The sequence below is a fragment of the Cnephaeus nilssonii genome, assembly GCF_951640355.1.
Source record: "Cnephaeus nilssonii genome assembly, chromosome: 15".
In the NCBI taxonomy this organism is placed as follows: domain Eukaryota; kingdom Metazoa; phylum Chordata; class Mammalia; order Chiroptera; family Vespertilionidae; genus Cnephaeus; species Cnephaeus nilssonii.
The window spans coordinates 55,684,331-55,704,887 of record NC_137086.1 but is presented as its reverse complement, the minus strand read 5'-3'; the positions used below and the strand labels follow the sequence as shown (position 1 = coordinate 55,704,887).

At 55.2% G+C, this 20,557-nt stretch overlaps 1 protein-coding gene across 8 annotated transcripts in view; it reads right to left on the bottom strand.

Moving 5' to 3' along the window:
• Nucleotides 1-1,780: 1,780 nt before the first annotated feature.
• Nucleotides 1,781-20,557, bottom strand: part of PAX8 (paired box 8) — a 49,666-nt gene continuing 30,889 nt past the window's right edge. For 2 of the 8 annotated variants that reach the window (XM_079791738.1, XM_079791735.1), the window contains 3 exons: nt 20,292-20,467; nt 16,611-16,731; nt 9,702-16,234 (listed from right to left, as the gene is read on the bottom strand). In XM_079791738.1, the coding sequence (XP_079647864.1) occupies nt 15,615-16,234; nt 16,611-16,731; nt 20,292-20,467 (917 nt within the window). In that variant the 3' untranslated portion in view covers nt 9,702-15,614. The other 6 variants (XM_079791736.1, XM_079791737.1, XM_079791739.1 and 3 more) reach the window with 6 other exon arrangements.

The window sequence follows — 20,557 nt, the reverse complement described above, 5'->3', positions numbered from 1 at the left end:
GTGTGCAGGTGCAGGCGAGGTGGGCCCCACTGCCGTGGGCATGCCTCGGGCCCATGCTGTTCCCCGAATTCTCCTGCCAACACGCTGCTCTGAAAGACCTTTGGAGAACCAGGGCCCGACCGTGCCACAGTCAGCCAGCCGCTCCCTCAGGCCACTGTGATGCGTCCTGCCCTCCACACACAGGCCTGATCAGGTGGCTTCCAGCTCCGCCCTGCGTCCCCCTGCCCTCATCACCTTCTCCTCGCACCCTTCTCTACTGCCCTCACGTTCCAGCTTCTCCCAGTGGCACCTCGTCTTTCTTCCCCAGGACATTGCTGGCTGTATGGTTTGACCACGGAGGGAATATCTGGCCTGCACACTTGGCCCGGCCACACTCACCGGCACCTCAGAGCAGTGTCCTGGGCGCCCAGGTGGCCTCAGAAAGAGGAAGTGTGGCTCTGAACCTCAGTCACCATGGCACAAGCACAGCCAAGCCCCTTTGCCACTCGGGGTTGGAGAGGGCTGGCCAGGACACCAGTGTTTGGATCGCTCTGCAGGCTCCCTGGGTGCCATTCATCCCACAGTGATTCCTGGGTGGGGGTTCACTGTGGCCCCAGAACCAGGCGGGGGCTGCCTTAGGGCCTAGGAGCCCAGCGTTTCAGGATCACGAGGAGTCTCAGGGATACCGGGCTGGGTTCCCCCACTAGGCTCCTGGCCAGAGGGAAGCCCTGATATTGAGAATGAGCCTCATCGAAATCCTCTGGGAAGAGACAGGGACCAGTTATCCCCGTGGGAACGTCCCGCAGCCCGTGGCTTCCTGCTGTCCTCGTCCTCGGTGAGCATCCTGGCCTCTCCTGTCTCCCAGCCCTTGGCCTCCCAACCCGGAGTCCCTGAATGCTGGGTGTGTGTACAGGGGGCTGGGAGCGGGGTGGGGAGAAGGGTGGTTGAAATCCTCTTCCATCTGACTCAGCCTCAAGTGCTGTCTTTGCAGCCGTCAAATTCACCACACAGCCCTGCCTCTCGTTCCAGGGTCAATTGGAGAGGGTCCCTGTGGACAGCAGACAGCCCCTGGGGGGCCAAGCACCCTGCTGGGGACAGAGCCCTTACAGCCACCATGGTATGTGGCTCCTTGTTCTCTAACATATCTTAGAAAGAGGTTGTCCCTGCGGGCTCCCTCCCTACTTGTTGGCCCTGCCAGCCCGTGCCTCTCCATGCTGCCTGGCATCTAGGTCCCTCCAGCACCAGACAGGGCTCTATGGTGTTGGGTGAAAATGCTGGACTTACAGTAAGAGAACTTGACTGAACCCACTGCCTCCACACTTGGATTTCATTTTTTCTGAGGCTCAGTTTGCCCACATGTAAAATGGGGCTAACCCCCTCTTCACCTTCACTTGATGTGAGGCCTCCACTCGGTGGCTGGCACAGCAGAGCCCAGTAGATATCTGCTCACTCCCCACCCCCCATAGCACAGGGTCACAGGCTGCTTCTGTGAGCAGCCATTCCCGGGGCAGCCGCCAGCCTCCCGTGACACTGGCTTCTGCTAACAACAGCAACCACTACGGGGAGCCTGCCACTGGCCTGGGACGGCCAAGTGCTTATTTTATTCTCGTGGGTACTCGGACCTGGGGAAGTCAAAGCATGGGATGGGTGGTGTGCCTGGGGTGAAACATGTTAGGGCAGAGGGAGAACCTAGGTCAGGCCTCCTGGGCACCCCAGACCCCAAAGTGAGTGTCCACTGGGCCTGAGGTTCTCTGGATAAAGCCCCCCCCCCCCCCCCCCCCCCCCGCCGCGCTCCACCGCCCATGCCTCCCAGTCAGCCCCGAAGCTTGGAACGGAGTAATGGTTTATTGAGTCGAGTGGCAATAGTGGCGTCTTTAAAAAAGAAAGAAGCATCGGGGAGAGAAGCCCAACATGGCAGGGAGACACTTCAGAGAGGCCACAGTCTGGGTGGACAGAGGGAGCGGCGCCCATCAGAGCTGCATTTACAGTATTTACAGTCAGGCCTTGGGCGGGAGCGGCAGGTGCAGAGGGAGCCTGCGTGGCTGGCTGGGGTGGCAGCAGCCTCCTCGGGTGTGGGGGGCGTGGGCCGAGGCGGGGCCGATGGGAGGGACACGGGTCCCCAGCAGCTCTGCCTGCCCTGCGCTCGGCCCTTGGGAAAGTCTGTCTGCAGCTGTCAGAGGCTGGTCTCTGGGACGAGCTGCAGGAGGAGAAGCTGGGGCGCTGGGGCATCACAGAGCAGGCAGAGGAGGGCCCCTTGCTGCCCACCAGTGGATGGAGCTTTTGGTTGACCGGCCCCAGCTCTCAGGCTCTCAGCCAGTGGCCAAGGGGAGGTGCAGGCGGAGCCAAGCCGGCTGGGTCGGGGAGGTGGACGGCAGGAGCCTCAACTCTGGGGCAGCTCAGTGAGTGACCCCCAGGGTGGCTGGGGGACAGCTTTCCTACGGCTGCAAATCGTGGGCTGGACGGAACTGCTAGCAGCCCAGGACCGACCGACCGCTAGCACGTGTTGATGGCGGAGACTCAGAGGCGCCCTGGGCCCCTCAGCCCCCTGTGGGCTGCCTGCCATCCCCTCAAGCTCCTCTGCTCCCCGCATCCCTCCAGTTTTGCGTGTTTCGGGGTGCGGCTTCCCTCCCTGGGACTCCACCTCACTGAGGAATCCCGGAGGACAGTCTGGCCTTCTGCAAAGTCATCCTGTCTTTCACGGTTCATTAAGTCAGCCACACAGGAGTGCGACCTGCGCGCCGGACTTGTGATTATTTTCGTGTAATAAATAAAGATTCCTTTCTGTGACTCTCTGCGGGCGTCCCAGACCCGGGTCCTCCTGCTGCTCCGTCGCTCCCACTGTCCCCATGGCGACTACAGGTGGTCAAAGGCCGTGGCGGTGGTGGGCGGCGCGCTCGGCCTCGATGTGGAACTGTAATAATATGGGGAACCTGGACACGTCAGAAAAATAACAACACCGCTGGTCAGAGGGGGAAATTGCACCACAGCCTCCCTGGCATCTGCTAACCTTTAAGACAGCACAGGTTAATCATTCACCCCCTGGCCTATCTGATCATCAAAGATTAACTCCTCTCCGGCCTGTTTCCTCCTTCTCTGACCTCACCTTTGAGTTTCTGGCCAGAAGGAGAAGGTAGCTCCTTGTCCCCTCCCCCCATGATTACTGTGACCTTCAACGCCCTTGTTTCAGGGAGAGAGAGCAACAGAGAGCAGGTACGCACACGGGGGGATCATCAGGGTCTCCCCAGCTTTGCCCAAACTCTGCGAGGTCATAGAATCTTCCTCTTCCAAATCAGAGGGATTAAACATTTGACTGGTTGTCCTGGCCAATGTTTCTCAGTGGTTAGAGTGTCGGGTCATGCACCAAAGGGCCATGGGTTCATTTCCTGGGCAAGGGCACGTGCCTGGGTTGCAGGTTCGATTCCCTGCCCCAGTCACATCAAATTGTCTCTCTCACATCAAAAATCAATGGAGAGAAGATCCTCAATGAGGATTAACAACAACACAACTTCTGACAGGTAATGGGGGCTGTGCGTTTTTTGGGGACCTCCACGGGGAGGCTCTGTGGGAAGGTGACTGACCCTTAGCCCCTCTGGCTAAACTGAGCAGCGAGGTAGCATGGAGTTGAGTCATCTGGTACCCCGCCCCCCAGTCCCTTCTGGAATGCCAGGAGGTAACGGGAGGAGAGGGAGGTCTTGAGAACGGTCGCCCTGCCAGGCCTGCGATGACGCCATGGGGTCAGCCACGCTCACACCACTCCTCTCTCTGACCCAGGTTGGTCCGAGGTCATCACTCAGGGAGACTGAGTGAGTTTCCTCAAGTTCCCACTTATGGGGCGTGATTTCCTGAAAAGCTTCTCCACGCAGCCCAGGCCCGAGGGAGAGAGGGGTGCCGAGCAGCCCGCAGGTCACTCTCTGGACCTGAATTCTAAGGTTCCACATCTCCAGCCAACTTCCGGGACCGGGTGGAACAGAGGACTCCTGTGCAGGGCCTGCTGAGCACTGTGAGCCTCCTCGATGCCTAATGTGGGCAACAGGACAGCACTCAGTGCCACCGGCGTGCTCCCAGGCAGGGGCAGCAGGTACTCTGCGTCGCAGCCCACCAGGGTTAGTGCTGCTGGACTGTGAGCCCCCGAAGGCGGGGCATCCACTCTGCGGCTTCTTAATCCACCCTGGCCCTCCCTGAGCCCTGGATCAAAAAAAAGATCTCAGAGACATGGCCTTGGGCAGCAGGAGAGAGGTGGGCAGGGAAGTCTTCTCCTCCCCCCCCCCCCCCGCCCCCGCTTCTTCCCCCAACGACCTGGCCATAGCCTGGCACACTGCCTTCCTGCTCGAGTTATGAGTAACACCTGTCTCCCCAGGCCCTGGTCTAACCTGGGCCTCCCAGGTTTGAGACGACTTTGGCCCAGCCTTGTACCCCACCTGCCCTGCACGCAGAGGGCCTGGGCAGCCCCTGGGGACTTACTCAGCAAGCTGGAGTTGGGGAAGCGCCAGGCCTCGCTGTAGGAGGAGTAGGGGGTGTGGCCATAGGCATTGCCGGAGTATTCACTTCCTGTTGGAGACACACACAGTGAGAGGTGGGGTGGAGCACCCACATGGGGCTGGGGTTGGGGAGAAGGGTGTGCAGGGCTGGCACTGGGTGAGCCTTGGGATGTGGAGCCAGGGCAGGACAGTGGCAGTTCAGCAGGCCCCTCCCTTGGGGGCCCTCACTCAGTGTCATTTGGAGCCATGTCCTTTCCCCAGACACTGGGGCCCCACCCTGACAAGCTGTCCCTCACAGGAACTGCACAGGCGGTTGTTCTTATTTTGCCCATTTTCCAGGTGAAGAACCAAGGCCTAGGGATTTGCATATGCTCACACAGCCAGAGGGTTTGGGAGCTGTGGATGGAGTTTGGGAGCTGTGACTCCTAGGCCCAGCTTCCAACCACTTCTACTACTGCCCAGACCTTCTCCAGGCAGGTCAATGGGGAGAGGGAGGGAGGGAGGGAGGGAGGGAGGGAGGGAGGGAGGGAGGAAGGGAGGGAGGGAGGGAAGGAAACATGGAGGTTGGGAAAAGCAAAGAAAAAAAAAAAGGAAAACTAAGAAAGTATCTAATCCAACCATCATTTCCCCAATGAAAAAACTGCTACGCAGAGAGGGAAATACATTAGCCCTTGGCCACATGTGCAATGAAGGCCTGCACCAGAACCAGCCCCAGCGCCTGCTCCAGCTCTTTCTTACACCCCACAATGTGAACTCTCTGTTTACTGCTGCTGTAGCCGAGACCCCCCTGGGTTCACTGCACCCAGCGAGGAAGCTGATTCAACCCTGGCTACACAGCAAGGGCCCCATGCCTCTGCCCCACCCCACCCAGTGCCAACACTGCTGGCGCGAAGGGACCAGGAAGAGAAGTGGAAAATGCAATGTGCTTGCCCTCTCTTCTTGTCACTTACTCATGCATTCACACTCACACACGCATGCACTCACTGAACTCATGTCTGCCGAGCACCCATCTGCTTCAGTCCCTGCTGCAGTACGGACGGGCCTTGGAAGGTGGTGCAGCATCCTCCCTCTGCCAGGTCTGTCAATGTCCCTGCACCCACGAAAGGCCATCCATCCTCTTTGCTCTGCATCCCACCCCACTCATCATTGCAAGGACTTGATCCCTACAATGTATCCCTTCTCCTTTCTGCTTCATCGGTTCTCCCTTTCTAATTCATCACCCCCTGCAGCCAGCAAACATGCTCTGTTATCTTTTCTTTAAAAATCCTCTTCCTACTCCACATCCCTCTCCAGCTCCTAGCCCCTCCCCTGCTCCCTGGTCTTTGCCTTCACTGCGGTATTCCCCTCCAATCAGGCTGACTCCTCATATCCTCACTGCCTCTACCCGATCATCCCAGTGGTCACTTCTGTCTATCACTCCTTAACTCTCAGCCAACTTGGACTCATCCACCAACCCCTCTCTCGGGGGGTGTGTCATGACCCACTGGCCTCTCCATCACAGTCTCCTTCTGGTTCCTTCTCTGTGAGAACTCTAAATATTAAAGAGCTCCAGGGCATGACATGTGAACCTTATGTGAATTTCTATCCACCTTCTCTTTCCCGTGATCTTGTCTTATCCTTGTCATTAATTTACAGCTCTGAGCAATGGCGGAAATGTATGCCCTCGTCAGGATGGTTTGCTGACTTCAGACATACATTGCACCTACTGACTTACTAAACTGGTACCTAGGCGGTGTCTCAATCCTAATCTGGCCCAACAGAACTCTTGATTTCCACCTGCCACATGCTCTACCTCTTCCTCTCCTAGTCTCCGCCATGCATACGTGCCACCACCATCCATGAAGTTTCCCAAGCCCCAAGCCTAGGGGCGTTTGAACCCCTCCAACTAATTCACCAGCAAGTGTTGCTGGCTCTGCCACAGCATATGTCTTGAGTATCTCTATTCTCTTCCTTCACTGCTGTCTCCTCAATCCAAGGCCGCTGCATGAACTACAATTGCCCCTGGTCTCTGTGCTGCCTTTTTTGAATGCCCACACCAGTTTCCCAGCAGCCTGAGTACTTTTAAAATTTGACCTAAGCCACTGCCAACATCTCATGGTGGAGTCCTTTCCCGCTCACTCACACCCTCTATCTGTGTGCAACCACAGTTCCTGCCTTGGGCCTCTGCACTTTGAACACCTCAGAGAGGCTTTCCTGATCTCCCCATCTAAAGTAGTATATCCTTTCCTTGTGGCTTTGTATCACACCATCCTATTTTTCCCCTTTACAGCACTTACTGTCTATTCACTTGTTGGCTTGTTTTCCATGCTTTTTTCTTCACTATTACGTTGTAAACTCCATAAATAGAGAGAATGGTCTTATTCACTGCTATATCCCCAGCATCCTATGCCATAGATCCTCAACCAGTATTTGTTCAGTGAAAAAGTAGTGGATGGATGTATGGTTGAAAGGGTGGATGATAGAAGAATAGTAGATAATGGAAAGATGGATAGATAAAAGGATGAATGTATGGAAGAATGACTGGAAGAATGGAAGGATGAATGTATGGAAGAATGACTGGAAGAATGGAAGGATGGAGGGATGAAAGCATGGATGAATGGATAGATGGATGGATGAATGGATGAATAAATATATGGAAAGATGAAAGGGTAGATGGATAGAAGAATGAAAGAATAGATGGATGAATAGATGGATGGATGGATGGAAGGAAGAATGGATAGGAAGATAGAAGAATGAATGAGAAGATGCGTGTATGTATAGGAAAATGTGTGTAAAGGTGAATGGAAGGAAAGATGGATGGATGGATGGATGGATGGATGGATGGATGGATGGATGATGGATGGATGGATGATGGATGGATGCATGGATCAAACTATCTCTGGAGCTGTTGGTTCAGCTCCAGAACTGGCATGAGCATCATTAACTGTGTTAATGGGGCAGGGTCAACAACAACAATTAGGTGGCAAAATAAGAGAAAGCTGAGTCCTGTCCTGTTCCAATGTTGCTCTCTGATATGGTGTCATGATTTCTAGGATGGTGGGAGGCAGTGTGGTGTGGCTGACAGAGCCCTAGTTTTGAAATCAAAATACGTTTTTGAACAACTCAGCCACATAGTATGGTTATAACCCTGAGCACACCACTTTGCTTTTTTAAGCTTGTTTCTTATCTTTATAAAACTAGGACAATACCAGCTTCCCAGGCTTATGGTAAGGATAAATGAGAAATAAAGATATCTATGAATGGCCAGGCACACAGAAGTACAGAATAAGTGATCTCTTCCTTTCTTCCACAACTGATTGAAGACTGTCATTAACATGCCTTGCTTGAAGCATTTACTGTTTACCAAGCACATAGTAGGTGCTTAATGAAGGTTTATTGATTTTAATGGAAGGAATCCTCATTGTCCCTGGGAGATTGTGGCCTCTGGTAAGAGATGAACAAGTATTTTTCCTACAAAAGAATTCACCACGGAGTTCCTAGGAACCAGGTGAAACAATTAAATAGCACTGCATTTTCTGAAAATTAGATTTGCATGTAACTTATTGGGAGCCAATCCACCGTCCACTGCACAAGGCAAGGCCCCTCCCTTCCAGTTCACTTGCAGTGGATGCTGTGGTGGTGCTATTTTTTTTTTTTTTGTCCACAACACCCACGCGGGATGAGGTCTTTCTGGAAACAACCTGGAGCCTTTGATGAGAGGCCCAAGCTTTCCAACTACCTCCCAGGTCAGACTCTAGGCCCCAGGAGCCCCTTGCCCTGGGCATGCCCCCGGGATGATTCATAATTAAGAGAAAAGCCTGGGCTTTATGTTTCTTCCTCTAAGCAGGCGGCCGGAGAAGGTGGAGAGGTTGGATGGGGGTTGGGGGAGCTGACTGGAGCCTGGGATTTTGATTGAGAGGCCCCATTATCCACACTCTTAAAAAAATAACCGAATCTTTTCCTTTTTTATCTTGACCAATCTCATTTCACGCTCCAGAAGAGGAAGGGAGGGAGGGAGGGAGTCCGGGGCCAGGAGGGAGAGAGGAGTGAGTATTCTGTATTTTCAACGCTGCATTAAGCACATCGCCACGGTAACCAGGCAGCAACAAGTGCCAGCTCAGCAGGTTCCCAGGGAGCATAGAGCCTGCTTCCCTCCCTCACTTCTCCCTCTGTTCCCTCTGCCCAGGAGAGCCCAGCCCCCTGCCTCAGACAGGGCACCAGAGTGGGTGCTGGCAAAGACAACTCTGCCAGGGGGCAGGAAAGCAGGCCTGGGTGAAGGCACTATCTCTGGGGTCAGGCCAGGGCATCTGGCCCAGGGGTGGCATGGGGGTCACAGAGACCCTGATTCAGCCCCTTCCTGAAGCTCCAGGTCCTCAGGCCTCTGGGCAGTGGAAACGTTCTATTCTCTCCTTCCCATCCTTCCTTTATGGTCCCTAAGAGAGATGCCTGCCAAAAGAGACTCTCCTTGTCCTCTTCAGGTGTCCTGGCCTTGACACCCTGGGTCACCATTGGGTGACAACCGTGCTGGTAGACAAAGAAACCAAATGACTGGCAGGCAGGATTCCAGGACCATTCAAATAAAGATGGAGAAATGCTCCCAGCTCATCTCACACTCTGCAGTACCTTCCGAATATCTAGAACTCGGGTCCTGCCCATACAGGGTTGAGTGGGTCTGGTGTATGAAGATGGCTATATTTCAACCATCATCACCATCATCATCACCTACACCACTCATATTCAGATGTTACAGAATGGTAAACTGAGGTTCACCAGTTAAATCACTGGGAGACCAGGGGTTACTTGAAGGCTAGGCTTATGTTTAGCTGCCAATGGTTTGCAGCCCCACCTGGGCTCCTTGAATGGAAAGACCAAGTGGTAGAGCTCTGATTGGAGCACCAGCCTGCCTCAGCCCCTCCCTTTTCATCACCATGGGTGATGTAGGAGCATCTGGGAAGAAGGAGGCAGAGTTGGGGACCCATAAGAAGCCAGGACTGCACTGAAGTCTCTCCTCCAGACTTTCAAGAGATGCACCCTTCGGTCCCTCCTCCAGTGCCCTTCGAGGAGTCTATGCATGGGACACACCCTTCCTCTTGCTCCATCTTTGGCCAACACTTCCTCTAGGCAATGCTCCCCCTCCTGTGCCGTGTCCCCTTACCTGCCACCATGCCTGCGATGGCAGAGGAGGCATAGCTGCCCTGTCCACTGGTGGGGATGTGGGGTGGGTATCCGGGCAGCGTGGGCCCCACCATCTCTCGCCCTGGAAAAACACAGGAAGGAGTCCTCAGTTGAGCCACAGGAGGCCGCTGTACTTACCATCTTGCTTCCTGGAGGATCAGCGAGGCTTTCCTCCTGCCACGCCCACTTGCTGTCAGGCCATTCTCCAATCCACTTCCTCCCTCCTATATCCTCTGCAAACCCCAGGCTCCACCAGGAAGGGTGCACTGCTATGGCTGTCCTGCATCATTCCCTGCTCTCCAGGGATTTTGTTTCAGTGAATCTCATTCATCGCTGTCATGTATTGGAGGGAGGCTGGGGCTTTGTCTTCTGGGCCCTGGTTTCCCCTACTGCATCCAGCACAGCTGGCCTAAATGAATGTGTTAGAGATCACTGGACTTAGAGCTCACACCCTGTCAGCCCCAGTTCTGAGCACAATCAAGAACAAGGCCATACCTAGGGTGGCATAAGTGTGGCCTGCTGGCCCATTACTATCCTTTTTTGGACCCATACAGACATTACTAATCAATCACTGCAATCTTTTTCCATTGGGCCAGAGGGAGGTCCTCCTCCTCTTCCTGCCTGACAGATGGACAAAGCCTATCAGAGTTACAAGGGACAGGAAACCTACTGGCTATCCCCAACCCACAAAGGGGACGTGGGCTGAGATGTATTAAACATTTACACATGACCACCAACCCCACATCTGTGAATCCCATTCCTGAAAAAACATTTTCAGCAAAACAGACACCCATCTCTTTGTTAGTCTATATTTGTGGGTAGTGCCCCTGCCCTGGTGACACCGAGACAGCTCAGCCCTGATTTCCCTGGCTCCCCCTGTCCTGTGCATCAGGAAGTCAAACCTCCCCTTTTGGGGGACCCCGCATGACCTCTGAGTTTCTTTCCATCTGCACCTGTGCCCACAGTTGCACGCCCCTTCACCCATCGCCCCTTTTTATGACCTGCAGGCCCAGATCAGACCCCATCAGGGATTCCTGGCAAGGTGACGATACATGCTGGCTTGCCCAGTTAGGACTACTGTCCCAGCATACTTATTAGTAATGCCCATCTTACTTTCAAAATGCCCAGCTTGAAAGATGAATTACTTGGTCATCAGGGCTCTTGCTGATGCTTCGGGCTTCTTCAGCCTCAGCACTGCTGACATCTAGGATTGGTTAATCTTTGTGTGGGGCCGTCCTCTGCCTTATAGGATATTCGGGACCATCCCAGGCCTTTACCCACTGGATGCCAGTAGCAGTTCCCTCCCAGTGTGACAACCAGAAATGTCTCCAAACATTGCCATATATCCCCTGGTTGCAAAATTGCCTCTGGCTGAGAGCCACTGTGTTAGACTGTGACCATTTTACCCAATGCCTCTGCCTCTTCACACGGAGGCGGATTTTTCTCCTAGGACTTATGTGGCGCCTGTGAGGCCCTGTCAACCAACTTACTAAGTCATACCCTCTATGACACTGCCCGTCCAACTTCCCTCCCATCAGTCCCTGTAGGACCTTCATACCTCAGCCCTTCAGGGGGTGCCTGGTAGTGATGGAAGAAAGGTACATCCACGGAACTCTACAAATTGTCAAAACCACAGTGACTAACTCCTCCTCACCTCTCTTTCTGGAGAGTCCCTGAAGGCAAGTTTTTCATTCAAAAAATACTTATGGATGAGTCTGATGGGCTAGGCAGCTTTCTGACTACTCGAGGATATAGCAGAAAACAAGAATGCTCAATTAGCAAGGCCAAGATGGGTCATGGACTAGGATGGGCACCGGGAGCCAAACCTAAGGGGTCAACAAACAGTACCAGGCCTACTGGATGTCAGGAGTCCAAGGACCTCGCTTCTTATCCTGCTTCAGTGGCTCATATTCCAAGTGATCTTAGACCAGTCACCTATGTGCCCCAAGCCTCAGTTCCTTCACATGCAAAACGGGAGGGAAAGAAGAGAAGCTTTATGTACCTCATCACTATCACCATCTTATCACTATTGCTATGTTATCCGTATAATTCAGAGCCAGGGTCTCGTGCAATAGGCAGACACTGGTTAGTGCAATGAACACATTCTACAAATTGTTACATGTCAAAGGAACCTGAATAGAATAAATCCCATTTGAAATGAGTTATCGGTGAGACCGTGAATGTGTTGATAAAAATAAGCACTGCCCCTAATTTGTTTGACCTTTAGTACAATGTCTGGCTGTGATTGGTGCTGGGCCAAACAGAGTGGAACCCACTGGGATTCCACAGATGGGTCCAGTGCACTTGACTCAGGGTCTGAACAAATGAGGGGTTGGAAATGTTGGTGAGGAAAAAGGAATTTTAGCATATTTACAGGTAGCAGGAGAAGGATGCAGAAGCTATATGGAGGTATAGTCTTATCTTTCTTCAAAGACTGCAATATGGTCAGACTCAGGCATCAGCCCTGGGACCAAGTGCCTGGCCAGGAACCCAGGAGAGAGAAGGAGAGATGTGCCGTCTGTAAGGGCAGGAGGAGTACAGTGGGTGGGCAGGTGGTCTGAGTGAGAGAGTGATGGAAGAGTGGTGGCTGGTTCAGACCTGATGCCTTCTCTCTTCCTATTTCCCTTACTTCCTCCTGTCAAGGGGGGCAGGGACGGGGTCTAGGTCTAGGCCAGGTGTGGCTGAGGAGCACATTACTTAATTTCTCTGAATTGTATCTTCTCGTCTTTCTCATGAGGAGCTGTGTTGGATGAGAGATGGTGAAGTGGATTCGCCTCACTTCTTGATTGACTGCCTGGGGCTTCCTGGTGCACTGTGTTGAGAAGGATTCTGAGGATTCTCAGTCTTGGCTCTCAGGCCATCTATTTGCAGAGCTGGCCTATGATCTCTCCAGGGATGCTCCTTCCTCCTGCCCTTGTCCTGTCCCTTCTATCTCTCAACCCTGCAGAGCACCAGGGCACATACTCCTCTTAAGCCACAACTTAATTCACTCATAATTGCTCCCTGCATCCCATCCCATGAGAACTAGCCCCCAAATTGCTCTTGGAAACTGAATTCATAAGTTTCGAGATTTTAATCTTTGTTGCTCCTTAGTCGCCTAATTTCCTCCCAGCGGGGCAGAGATTTCTGCACCAAATGTTGGAGCAGACCTCGATGGCCTCCTCCCATGCCCTTGGCCTCCTGGACAGACCAGTAAGACTCTTTGGAGTAGCCCTCTCCCAGACTGTGATCCCATAAACTTTTCTAGCAGTCCCACAAAACTCTTTGCTTTAATTCCTTAAACTCATGGTTTCTTCCCCCAAAGCCAAGAACCTTGCAACCTTCTTAGAGATGAAACCGGGGAAGCCTTGAGGTGAGGCCCTCCATCACAACCTCACCACACCCTTTCATCCACTATTTACTTTTAAGGCTCTTCACCATAAGTTTATCTTTGGTTTGTAATTTTATCTCCTCTGCACTCACACATCCTTCCAATGTGGTCTTATTTTTAAGAAGTTGGCTTAGGCATGTGCCCACATTGACTTGCTGTGAAGTGGGGTTCGATAAGAAAACACCAGCACCCCAGATATATTGGTGAATATTGTAAATATGGGTAGGATCAGGATCAGAACCATGGTGTGGAGGAATTCAGAGGGCAGAGGCAGTTTCAGACAATTTTATTTGCCCCTTTGATGTCTGCCCTCGATGTGACCCTTTTAGTTCCTTATCTTGTTCTGATAGCAAGGAGAATTTATGGCCATCCAGAAATCTCTCTGGCAGGACTAAATATAATTTTGTACAAAAGGATGGAGGCGGGTAATGGACTCTTTGATGATAAAACCAAACTCAAAGCCTTCTGACCAGCGGAGCTGGAGTGAGCGAGCCCTCGAGCAGCCAGGACCAGGCGCCTCCACACCGGTCCTGGCGAGTGTGCCGGGACCCCAGCTGGGACACCTGAGGGCACTGGGGGAGTAAGGGGCAATCCTACGTCCCCCGAACCCTGATGCTGCTTCATTCTTGACTGGGTTAGGGAGAAGCTGAGAGCTAGAAGGACAGCGAGAGCCTCTGGGCTGGGTAGGGAGTGACCTGGGGAGACTGTAAAGCAGGCAAAGGCTGCAGGAGGCAGCAGGGAGTCCTCAGGAAGCCTCAGAGGGGGAGGGCCCATGTGGGTGGGGACTGAGCCTCTGTCCTGGCCCCTTGGTCCTGCCTCCTTTTCTTCCTTTCAAATCCACCTCTTCTCCCCTTGAATAGGTTTTTAGTCTCCCCACCCTCAAGATCCTTCTGCTAACCTCCTACCCTACCTCTCTCGGAGTGGCCTTCTAGTCTGTTTGCCATGGTTTAGCCACATGGTAGATGTTTAGGTCCAATCTGGACCAGGGGCCACATGTGGACATTCTCTCAGGAGCTCCAAAACCCTGGGTCCGGCATGGACACCAGCCATCAAAGGCCTTGTGCCCTGGCGACAGGGCTGGCCCAGCTCTGTAAGCTCCCTACTCTTGACAGCCTGCCTGGACCCAGTCCTTTGAGCTTGGGCACTGCCTGCTCTTCTCCAAGCTCCCTGACGGGTGGGCTGGGCCTTTCAGTCAGCCATCAGCCTTCCCAGGGATCACACCCTGCATCCCAGCATTACCTGGCCCTGGCCCGGGGCCACCAGCTTGAAGGATACATCGAAGCTGTGCATTGGCTGCCTGAATGGACCCAGGTCTCTGCCACTAGCTGCTCCACCTCGGGTGCATGTCCCGCAGCTGGTCTGGGAGTGGGCATATCACTAAACTAAGAGCTGAAAGAAGTTGGAAGGTCCCTGATCTGATTGTGTGTTGACAGGGGTGTTTGAAGCCCCGACAGGGTGACAGGGAAGGGAGAAAGTGTGGGGCTTTGGGACACGGAGTTTCCCTGGGCTGTCCAGCTACACTCTGTACCAACATCCGCTGTGCCCTGAGACATCTGTCCTTCCCTCGCTTGCTGGTCCTGCTCCCCATCCTCACAGGCCTCGTCCACACCCTCATCCCTCACCTGCCTCACTGGCTTCTAGCCCTGGCCTGCTGTTCACATGAGACGGGCAGGCTGGAAAGGGAGCCTCTTCTACTCCCCCTCTCTTCTCCCTCCCACCTCATTTTCTCCGGCTGACATCATTCCACCCAGCTCCCGATTTTTCTCCTTTCATCACTTTGGTCAAAACAAATGACCCATCTCCGCTGACTTCACCCTCTTTTGAAATTCTGAAGTCTGAGTCAACATTTTCTCCCTTGCTTCCCACACACTGGCTTCCTTTATTAACCCTTCACCTCTGTGCCCACCTCCTCTGAGATGACCTCCCACCGCAGAGGTGCTGGGGGAAAACTCCCCGTGCCCCACGCAGAGGGGAGAGTCCTTAGAAGGGAGGGGGGAGGCCCGCTCTTCTCCTCCGGAGCAGAGGTTCCCAAGTCCAAGGGCGCTCTGGGGCAGAGCGGGGCTGCAAGCAGGGCCACTCCGCAGGGATCTGGCTGGGACCTGACTTCCGGAGAAGCTTTCATTTCCAGAGAGAGTTGTGAGGCCCCCAGCGTGTTTGGAAACCGCTGGTCAGAAGGGCTGCCCCAGTCTGCTCCGCCATGTGCTCTGGTTCAACGCCTGGGCCCACACCTAGGCCAGCCCTTGGCTGCGGTCGCCCTTCGGTGTCTGAGCACTGCTACCGGATCTGCCATCTTCACTCCACCACAGGCCTCCTCTGCTCAAGCCAACTGCTTTGCTCTCCCTGCGCCTTGGCCGGCCGTGGCCTTCTGCCAGGAAGACCCCGCCCTGCGGGGGTCTGAGCAGGGGCACACGGGGCGGGGCGAGCCCTCACCTGCCAGCACCACGCTCCTATTCAGGGCCCCCACCGGCCTTCTCTGGGCCTGCCTCCCTCAGTGTCAGGACCGCTCCAGCCGCCCGGCCCCGGGGCTCTGGCTTCGAGGAGAGGAGACTCGGGTGTGAGTCATCCGATGGCGACACTGTGAGGCACGCAGGACAGGAGCTCCACTGTGGAGGACTGTGCCTGGTCCTTTGTCTTTAGAAATTTGAGCTGGAAATTGGCTCCAAAATCCAATGACTTTTTTCCTCCAAAGTTTTATCAATTTTTTCCTTTTTTTTTTTTTTTTTAACCCCGACCAAGTGTTCAGCAGAGCACCTGGTTCCTAGCCTCGGGGTCCCTGCTCTTCCACGGGGCCTCAGGGCGAGGTTCTGGAAAGCTGCCAAGCACCCCCTTCCAGGCACCCGCAGAGTGCCCGCCCCCCATGGCCGGACTGCTGTGTGGAGACCCACATACTGGTACCTCCAGCAGCTGCCAGAGGAATTCGGAAAGAGGTTGATGGAGGACAGGACTGAGGACCAGAGAGGGGACTGGACCCCTTGGAACCAGGGGACTGGCCCTGGGACCCCTCCCGCCCCCACGAAGGCTGCAGGCCCGGCCCTCCCTGTCGTACCTGAGAGGAGGGCCTGGCCCGCGAGCTGCCCGTACACTGAGGCAGCGTGGGGAAAGGCATTGAAGGGCGGGACCGAGGCTCCCGCGGGGACCCCAGAGCCGACTTGCTGCAGGTCCAAAAAGGCGGAGCTAGATAAAGAGGAAGGGGTGGAGCTAGAACTGGACACCTCGGGGCTTTCCTGCTTTATGGCGAAGGGTGAGTGAGGATCTGCCGGGGAGGGAGACAAGGAGAGAGGGTGAGATGATGGTGGGAGCATGCACAACAAGCCATGAAATGGGGGTGCGGGCTCGGGGCGGCTGGGCTGGTGCTCCTGGGGCTGAGATGCGGGAGCAGCTCTGCTCTGCTGTGCCCCGCCAGTGTGCAGAGGGCTGGAGTGCCCACCTCTCCACAGTGCGCCGCAGGCAGAGGAGGGGCTGAGCAGAGACTGACCCACCAGGAGGCCCAGCCAGCAGAGCCCCTCTCCTCTCTACGTCTAGGGCCCTAACACCTTCCTCCTCACACCAGCCTTGCCCTGCTTTCGCCTGCCCTCCAGCCCAACCTGGCAGCCAGGGCCACATGGCTCAGGAGATTCTGGGCATCCTACCTGTCACCACGGGGTAGGTCTGGTGAGTCGAGAGGTTGCGCCCCAAGGGTGTGTTGGAAGGGGTCAGGGTGGCCTTCCCGTCGTCCAGGGCGCTGTTGAGCAGGGGCAGCGGGTAGAGGCCCTGGGGAACAAAGAAGAGTCTGCATAGAGGCCCCTGGGGCAAGCCTTACCTGCAGCTGTCTCTGCTCCTTGCCTCCACGGAGCATGTTTAACGGCTTCTTATTCCTGACGCACAGTCCTGCTGTTCTCTTACTCTCAGGCTCCCGGCTCCCCCTCGGCAGTGGCTCGTGGCCTGTGAGCAGGCACAGGATGGAGCGTCTCCTTCCCAGGACCTCCCCCAGGCCGGCGGGTCCCTCTCCTTGCCCGCTCACAGGATGTGAACCCACCAAGGACAAGATGCGGGGTGGAGCTTCAACCCACAGGACCGTGTAGGACCATTTATTCCTCCCAGAGAGGAAATGTGGGAGCAAAAGGTCAGGAAGCCTGTCACTCTCCCTCAGGGGGCTGAGCCAGGATTAAACCCAAGGGGCCGGGCTGCCGTGCCATGCCCCCGGCTGCTGCCCTGAACTGGTTAACAGCATCGCCACATCTGGATCCATTCCCCTGGCAGCCCTGTGACGTGGGCAAGCAACACTGGGCCTGCTTTCTATGTGGAGGGCCTGCCCGGAGGCCCTTAGGAAACAGGGACCACACTGGGGACACGGCCCTGACCCAGGTGCTCTCTCCTGCAGTCACTGGGCAGCCGTGGTCCCCACCAGAACAGGTGTGTCTCCTTTCTCCTCTCCATATCCAGGCAAATAGAAATGTTCAGGTTCAGCCTGAAGATGATACTGGGGTTCATTTTGTTTAAAAAACTCTTTATCGGTACCTGGGGTTTTCTTTAGTAAGAGCTCAGGTTAGACTCCCCCCAGACTCCACCTACACAAGCAGGGCCATCTCCTAAGGCACTCCCTCCAGAAAGAAGTTGTTCACTTCAAGGCTGCACACGCCGCCCCCAGTGTGGCCCCTCTCACTAGAGGCCGAGGCAGCACCCACAGTGCACACCTGTTCCCCACACACATCACAAGCACGCTATGCAAAGCTGAGCTCAAGCTCTGGCTGGTGTGGCTGTTGGTTGGGTGTTGCCCCATGCACCAAAGGGTTGCTGGTTTGATTCCAGGTCTGGGCACATGCCCAGGTTGCAGGCTTGACCCCTAATAGGGAGCGTGTGGGAGGCAGCTGATCCATGTTCGGCTCTCACATCTATGTTTCTCTCTCACCCTCTCCTTTTTTCTCTCTCACTTCCTCTCTCTGTTAAAAAAAAAAAAATCCATTTAAAAATCTTTATTAAAAAAAAAAAAGATAATCTTAAAAAAACGGAACTCAAGGATTACTTCCTGCTTACATACTAGTCCACTGAGGCAGTCACTTCCAGTGACTTCCATGGAGCTGGCACGTGCTCTGTGCAGACTTGTCACAGGCAGTGTTATTCCGGTTATCTGAGCGTAGGAGCTGCCAAGTTCTCGGTCCCTGTCATCCCACCATTCCCTTCTGTTGATCGGTTCTCAGTGCACTTGGAAAACAGAGGAACAAGGGCCACAGAGACTCCTAACCAGGCCTGGCACCGAAGCACGATGCTTCTGCCCAACACTCTCCCCCATTTTGCTTTTACGGAAAAGACAGGGTGTTCGCCCCACCCTGAGGCCAGGTGTGAGGACCTGCACTTCTATTGGCTGCCCAGACCGTGCCAGGTGAGAGAGCACCGCTGTTCCTCTGGCAGCACCGTCAGTCACCAGGAAAGGCCCCTCACCAGGCTGGGCTCGCCCTGCCCCAGCAGAACTGGGTGAATGAGAACCAGCCGGCAACTGGCTGGGGGAGGGAGGGGTCACTGGTGAACATGCTGGGCCTCAGCCTCCTTGTATGGAGGATGAGGCGTTGGAGCAGCTCCATAGCTTTTCAACTCGCTTGTCCAGTCTTCAAATAAGAGACTACCTAGAAGCAGGGCTTCTAAGTAGGTTCTTATTTGGGCCAATCTGAGTGGCACCAGGGCCTCAGTCCCGGGCTCCACAGCTGCTTGCCCCCCAGGCCCTCTCTACCGTCCCTGGCTGTGGCTCGTCTCCACCCAAATGAAGACACTGGGCTCTGTGGTCCCAAGGGCCCTCTGGCTTAGCCTCTCCCAGCCCACGATTCCCTATGCAGATGCCAGCCTGGTACAGAGACTTGGACTCCTTGTGACTGAGCAGGGTTCCTTGGGGGCTCAGGAATGGGGCTTGGTGGGCGGCAGTTCTGCAGCCCAGCGACAGGGCTCTTTCCCTCTGCCGGGATGGCTGGTGCTTGCACGCTGGGCTGTGCAGGCTCCTGTGAGCAGGGCAAGCTCCCACTGCTGCACCCCACTCCCTCAAGAGCTGTGTGCTGGCTCGATGAGTCCCCAGGTCTGCTGACAGCCAGCTTTCTCTACACCCCTCGTGGCTACCATGGCCCAGGCTGATAAAATCGCTGACGCAGATTGCCTGCCCAGCTGCAGGTACTGGCACGGGCCCAGCTGCCCAGACAGCCACTGGCAATGGTTCAGCTGATGGGTGGCATCCTCACCATTGTCCTGCTCAGATCTTAAAGGTATAAGCATTTGCTTTACTCCTAGACAATGATAGCGTGAGCAAAGAGGGGGAGCAGACATTACCCTGAAACCCCTCAGCTCGCTAACTACCTGGGTGGCAGGGAGACATGGACTGTTGACAGACAGAAGCGGTCAGAGGCAGCACCTGGCAGCTGTGGCAGAGTGTGGAACGTTGCTGGCCCCGGGAGACTGGGCTGTGGCTGCCACCCTCACAGAAGCCAGCCCCTATAAACTGTCCCCTTCCTGAGTGCTGGAAATGAGATGCCATTGGCGCTTGCAGTCAGTTGCCTGCATTTCTCAACTCGTTCACTCAACCCGTCTTTACTGAGCATCTATTATAACAAGGGCACACGCTCGGTGTGGAGATTTTATAAGGTGCTCCAAGATGCTGCGCACTGTATCCCTTACTCTTCTGTTCACTGGACAACTCTGACCCTGCGTGAGAAGTGACAAGGAGTGGCAGGTGAGGTGCAGAAGCCCAGGAGGGAGAGAGGACACATACTGTGGAGAGGGGAGGACTCATGGGTAAAGTGATGCTTGAGCTGAGTCCTAATGGCGGGCAGTATTTTTCCAGGCAGAGACGTGGGAGGAAAGGCATTCACAGGGAGGCACAGGGTGTGCCAGAGCAGAGAGGTGTGAACGAGAGTGCATGCTTGGGGGCGTGAGTAATGTAGGGTCATGGGGTGTGCAGGTGTGAGTGGCCGGAGGTGGCACTGGAAGTGCTGGTTGAGGTCATAGTGGGAAGGCTTCAGGCTGCAGCTCTAGAGCTGTGGGACCCGACCCTGAGGTCTGGGGGGCACTGCGGGCAGGGGGGTGGCACGGCCTGGCCGTGGCTCCCTGGGAGAGGGCTGAGCTCAGTGTGGATGAGGGAAGAAGGCAAGAGGGCTGGGAGGAGGAGGAGAAAGTGCCAGCATTGGTGAAACAGCAGATGTTTTGGGCTCGGAGCTGCATGAAGCTCCTGCCCCAAGCAATCAAAGCAACTTCTGGCTGCTCTGGTGGCAGGACTGCAGGCAGATCACGGGTCTGCAGAGACGCACCCTGCTGGGCCCCAGCCCACCCCAGGCCCTTCCATGTCCCCATCTCACCTGCTCGCCTTTGGTGTGGCCGGGGGAGGCGTAGGCCTCGGGGTAGTGCTGCCGCTCGAAGGGGCACTCAAGGGGCTCGAGGTGGTGCTGGCTGAAGGCGTCCGTGCGGAGGTGCTTGCGGGGCCCGCTGCTGCTGCTCTGGGAGTCGATGCTCAGCCGGCAGCTGTCTTGGTCACCTGGAGTCCCCGGGCAGGAAGAAAGCTCTCAGGGGACCCATCTATCCGTCTCCAGGCCAGAGTGGAGGAGCAGACTGAGCTGCAGAGGGG